The 5190-nt window shown below is 31.8% G+C and overlaps 1 protein-coding gene across 1 annotated transcript; it reads left to right on the top strand.

Annotated features, from left to right (window-relative positions):
- Nucleotides 1-473: 473 nt before the first annotated feature.
- Nucleotides 474-4520, top strand: LOC145740685 (uncharacterized). The gene is made up of 15 exons (XM_082558516.1): nucleotides 474-543; nucleotides 713-870; nucleotides 1012-1086; nucleotides 1155-1305; nucleotides 1600-1719; nucleotides 1964-2085; nucleotides 2192-2331; nucleotides 2405-2562; nucleotides 2645-2799; nucleotides 2929-3092; nucleotides 3235-3401; nucleotides 3497-3765; nucleotides 3889-4017; nucleotides 4099-4248; nucleotides 4374-4520. The coding sequence occupies exons 1-15, from the start codon at nucleotides 474-476 to the stop codon at nucleotides 4518-4520; spliced, it is 2175 nt and encodes a 724-aa protein (XP_082414642.1).
- Nucleotides 4521-5190: the final 670 nt, after the last annotated feature.

Below are 5190 nucleotides of genomic sequence, written 5' to 3'. Positions count from 1 at the left end.
TTTAAATAATATTGTAGTATTTAGAATATATTTTTATTTTTTGAAGCCATAGTTAAGGAAATTGTTTTAACTTACATCATTTTTTTATCAACTCCTATAGACTTTAATTTCCATTTTAAATTTGTTTTAAATAATATTTAAAGCACATTTAAAATTTACATAAACAAACTCAAGATAATTGTTTAAACCAAACTTGTTAGAGAGTTGTACAAGTTCTAGTTTATTTTGACAGATTTGTTAAAAACTTCTAAAACTATAAACCTAGTTATTATACAAAACCATCTAAAACGAGCCCTGCGCGTTTCACAAAATATCTAAATATACTGTAAGAGGATTAAAATTGTAACAATATTTCTAGTACAAGTTCACCAGAATTTTAGTTTTTCGTTCAGTCTTGGTGATAGAGCGCTAAAGACAACATATAAAAATTAAATTTAGTTTTAGGAATATTTCATTGAATATTTGCAAGAAATATGAGAGTTTGTGTAATATTAGTTGTTATTTGTAAGCTATCATTTGCATTAAAACAAGACAAAAAACGGGGTAATGTACTACAAAAGCTATACCGCACGAGTGATTAATTTTAAATACTGTAACTTGCTTACGATCTTTAATTTATTAACACCAATTACTGTATTACGTAATCAAAATAATATGCGATTAAACGTTAATTCCAATCGTATCCTTAAAATATATGTATATATATTTTTAGAGCAATATGAACGTGTTGGAACGACGTTTGAGGAATCGGGAATTATGGATGTAATGACATCAGACCCAATTATTTTACCTCAAGAAAGAGTAAAATGCGATGGTGAGGTAACTGCTTTGAATTTTTATGCTGCTTGCTCGGGAGCTTTTATGTTTCAGGTAATTGAAAATAAACAATATTATAATTAAAATTATTAGTTACCTTTTACATAAACAACCATTTAGGAAATTTAACCCTTTGACCAGCTATTTAAATATGTAATACATAATACCTGCAAATTTGATATTTTGTTGCAACAGATATGGAGACCTTTTGGTTTTGAATACAGGCTACTGCACAGCGTAAAGGTGGATACAGTAAAGGGCACTAACAAGGTAAATCTATTAAAATCAAAACTTGTTTTTTATATTTCTACTTTATAAAATATTGTTTTAATAATAAGGTTTCTTTAAACAAACTTCTGCCAGTGGAGGAAGGCGATGTAATAGGCTTATGCCCAACGTTAGACAAGAACTTGAATATTTTTACCAAAACTTTAACAAAGCAACCTGTTCCTGTGACGTTTAACGACAATGCTGGTGTTTATTATACAGGTAAATAAACATCTTTTAACAATATGTATAAAATTGGGTTAAATATGTATCACACTATACAAACGTAGGCCTTAAAAAAGTTAAATACTAAAAGCAAGTAAAAAATGTAATTAAGTTTTAATTAGAACGTACAGGCGTATATTATTTCTAATTAAATTTAAAAGAATGTTAGATCTGAAAAATGTCAAGGTATAAGTTGATACTTTGATTATTATTTACAACAATATGCTGTGAGGTTTAAAAAACAGTCATAAATAAAAATTTAAAATGTTGAGAATTCTTACTTGTTGTCAGGTTCAGGATGTATGACGGTATATGAAGGTCAAGTATGTCCAAGGTTGAACAAATCTCCAGGTGGAGAACAACAAAAACGTTCCTACTCTATTAACGCTATGGTTCGATGTTATACTGAAGGTAACTTGTGTTTCGTATTCTACATTTACTTTCCTTATCGTATATAACGTTGCATCTGGCGCAAATTACGATTACAGCATATAGACTGTTAAGCCTTTTCATAAGCGTTTTTAAGTAAAATTTTGTGGAAGGATACACGTTTAATTAACTTAAATCCATAACATAGTAGTATCGAGAACATTAACTGTTTCAATATCAATAAACCCATTTTGTTGTTACTAGCATAACGTTAATGTATGTTTAGAAAGGAACCAAAACACTTTTGCAGAGAAGTATACCACGAACAGTCAATCAGATTGTTTAGATGGAAACGGGGCCGAATATAAAGGAAAGACAAGTAAAACCAAAAGTGGAATACCTTGTCAGGTATATAAATTTTTTTTATAAACAACAAATAACTTTGCTTTAATAACTTAAACATACAACTTTAATTTATTACTTTATGACATAAAACGATGTTTTTTTAATAAAGGATTGGGCGTCTGATTACCCACACATTGCTAATTACGGTCCGGAAAAATATCCCAACAAAAACCTGGATTCAAACCTTTGCAGAAATCCAGATAACGACATCAAGGGGCCATGGTGTTACACAACCGATCCAGAAATAAGGTTGGCAAGCATTACCACATACCCTTAGTTAATTGCTACTTTTGTTCACTAATTTGTCAAAATATTATTACAGATTTGAGTATTGTGATATTCCGAAATGTGATGACAAGAAAATAAAAGGCTTAACTGGCGCACGCCTATTAGATCAACGCTTGCCTGCTGTGCTTGGTTACGAAGTCGTTAAAAGACCTGGTTCTATCTTTCTACCTTCTTGTACTGTTATACTTGCAAGTAAGTAAACAATAGAAAATTTTCATTTAACTTTTGAGATTGTGCCAAAATTTAAGTTGACGTAACAAACTATAATTTGTAGATTCGCCATCAAGTTGCAATGGAAAGGTACTGAACTTATCGTTATGGTCAACTCAGAATGGTGGAATTAGACTTCAACTGTGGAGATATTCTACTATGCAGGGATTTGTTTTAATTTGGGAAATGCGACCAAAAGTAACCAAGGGATATAATAAGGTACGGCAATCTTACAACTGTCTACAACGAAATATAAATTTATACTTGCTCAATGTAGTAGCAAAGAAGTTTGGGCTTACTTTGCACTTAGCTGTACCATTTTTACTAACCAAATATTATAACTAACAGATTGAAATATCAAAAAGAAACATTCCAATAAAACAAGGTGACGTGTTTGGATTTACTTCAACGGGGTTAGACTCTGCTCATATATCTTACACAAACGGGGAAGGGGGTTTTTATATGTATTCAAGTAAATGTCGTGGTATCAAAAGGGGGAAACCTTGTAAACAGTACGTTTCATAATAATCAAATACTTAATATTCTTATTTTATGTAAACAGTAACTTCAACCTTATGAAAGTTAAGCTGTATTTGTTGATTGAGCTTTCGTAACTACTACAACTTGCAGGGTTTTATAAATTTAAATTTGTAGGCTAAGATTATCATCTGAAGAAAAGGAAGAAGCGTCGGAATGGTCTCACTTTTATGAAAACAAACTTAAACAAATTATTACTGATATTTTCCAAAGAAGTGCTGACACAGCATTGCCAACCCAGTCTCTTGTTCGGTCATATTCTTTACAGGCATCCATACTTTGTGGTAACACTTTTGATAATTTATATTTTTTAACAATTCATGTAAAGCAATAATTTACATTCAACCTGACTTACCTAACTCATGTGCTTTTAATAAAGATGCGTCTGATCAAACTGTACAGTCGTCTGATTTTGCAATGCTACAATCCTCGCGTCGAGTACCACGTGTTCAACAAGACTTGCTACCTGGCATGAGTGGCTTGGCCTCGCCTGTTGAAAGAAACTTTGTTATGGCACAATCTGGCAGAACTGTTTTTCTGCCTGGAACAGCTTTTCCATGTAATGCCCGCATGCGTGATGTTAATGCGTTTATACCCATTTCTTCGACTCTTTCAATGAAATCACTGATTGATTTTGTTGTCGTACAGGTAAACAAATGATAGTCAAGCAATTTTTTTAAGCGACTTTCAAGTATTATAAACCTAATGTGAATATACTTATATATTTGTATATAATATAGGTGTATATTTAAAAACATATTGTTGTAATAGGTGTGGCGTCCAGGTATGTATTCAAGCACAGACGACATTAACAGCATGTTGTTTGATGATTTAAAAAAGAGTGGGTTTCAGTTAATTTGGGAATCAGCACTATACGGAGCAGTCAATACTGTTGGAAAGGTATGTTCTTAACTATGTGACTAAACTATAAGACACGCTTGCTAACCTAGTGTTAACATTTGTGTTATGTTCATGTTTTAGTTGGAAAACTTGGACGTAATTGTAAAGCAAGGAGACATTTTGGGTTTTACAACCAAAGAATTATTTGGAACCCAAAGTAATTCAATTCCATTTGATATACTCGGGGGTTCGTTTTATATTTCGGATTCCTGTAAACTTGTAACTAAAAAGGTAAGCGTTTTCCTACTGTTTTTCAGATTGTATAAAGACATATAGTAAAATTGTATTTGCATATAGGCTAATATTTGATCGATGCATAAAATATTTTTGATCTTAATTCGAAATTTTTACTTTAGACGCCGAATGCACTGGATGTATTTAATTTACTAACAGAACCAACTAACGATTACAAAACTGTTTGTTTTAAATATCGGCCCTCCCCTTCTTCCGGGTTTGGAAGAAGAACATATTCAATTAATGCACGTCACGAGTGTATGACATAGGGCGTCACGTGACTATATGTGAATTGTTGTTTTGTGAAGCCAAACTAAATACAGTGTTATTTTTTCGTATTTGTTATATTTAACTTATTCTTTAACATATTCTTAAGCCGTTATATGTTAAGTATACCTATTTGTCCATAGAAATTTTATTTTTCAATGATAGTTTGTTTATTTATTTCAATACGTTACGTTATACAAAACAACCAATTTTACACTTAAACTTTTCATTATTTTTAATTATTTTCGATCTGGAAAACATTCATCCGTTACGTCAGCTCCATTGTTGGGGTCGATAAAACTGAAATTACACCCTCCGCAATAGTTAGGTACACAAACTGCTTGGGGGTTAGAATCGCACACCTTCCCATCGCAGGGGTCGATTAGACATTGTACCGGGGGCATTCCTTTGGGACAATCACCTATTAAATTTTAGCAGAAAAAATTAATAATAAAAGTAATTGGCAGAATTCTTATGCAAGCTTTTTAAATGTTTAAGGACCGATAAAAAACGGACTTAGAGTACTTGTTATTTTTAAATTAATACTTAATATCTACTAACAATCTTTTTGGGTCAATCTAACTCCCATGAATGAGATTATTTTGCGACACCCCCAAAAACTGCATATACTTCGGCATGTTGCACCTGGTGTAGCTTCACACACGAAATTTC

This window comes from Corella eumyota, chromosome 1 (assembly GCF_963082875.1).
Source record: "Corella eumyota chromosome 1, kaCorEumy4.1, whole genome shotgun sequence".
In the NCBI taxonomy this organism is placed as follows: Eukaryota; Metazoa; Chordata; class Ascidiacea; order Phlebobranchia; family Corellidae; genus Corella; species Corella eumyota.
This window is presented reverse-complemented; position numbering and strand designations above follow the sequence as displayed.

Bases quoted from the DNA above. Each gene is read 5' to 3' on its own strand.
- LOC145740685 (XM_082558516.1), top strand. From the start codon at position 474: ATGAGAGTTTGTGTAATATTAGTTGTTATTTGTAAGCTATCATTTGCA. The intron at 1,720-1,963 runs GTAACTTGTGTT...ATGTATGTTTAG, and splicing joins GGTTCGATGTTATACTGAAG to AAAGGAACCAAAACACTTTT. The intron at 3,402-3,496 runs GTAACACTTTTG...CTTTTAATAAAG, and splicing joins ACAGGCATCCATACTTTGTG to ATGCGTCTGATCAAACTGTA.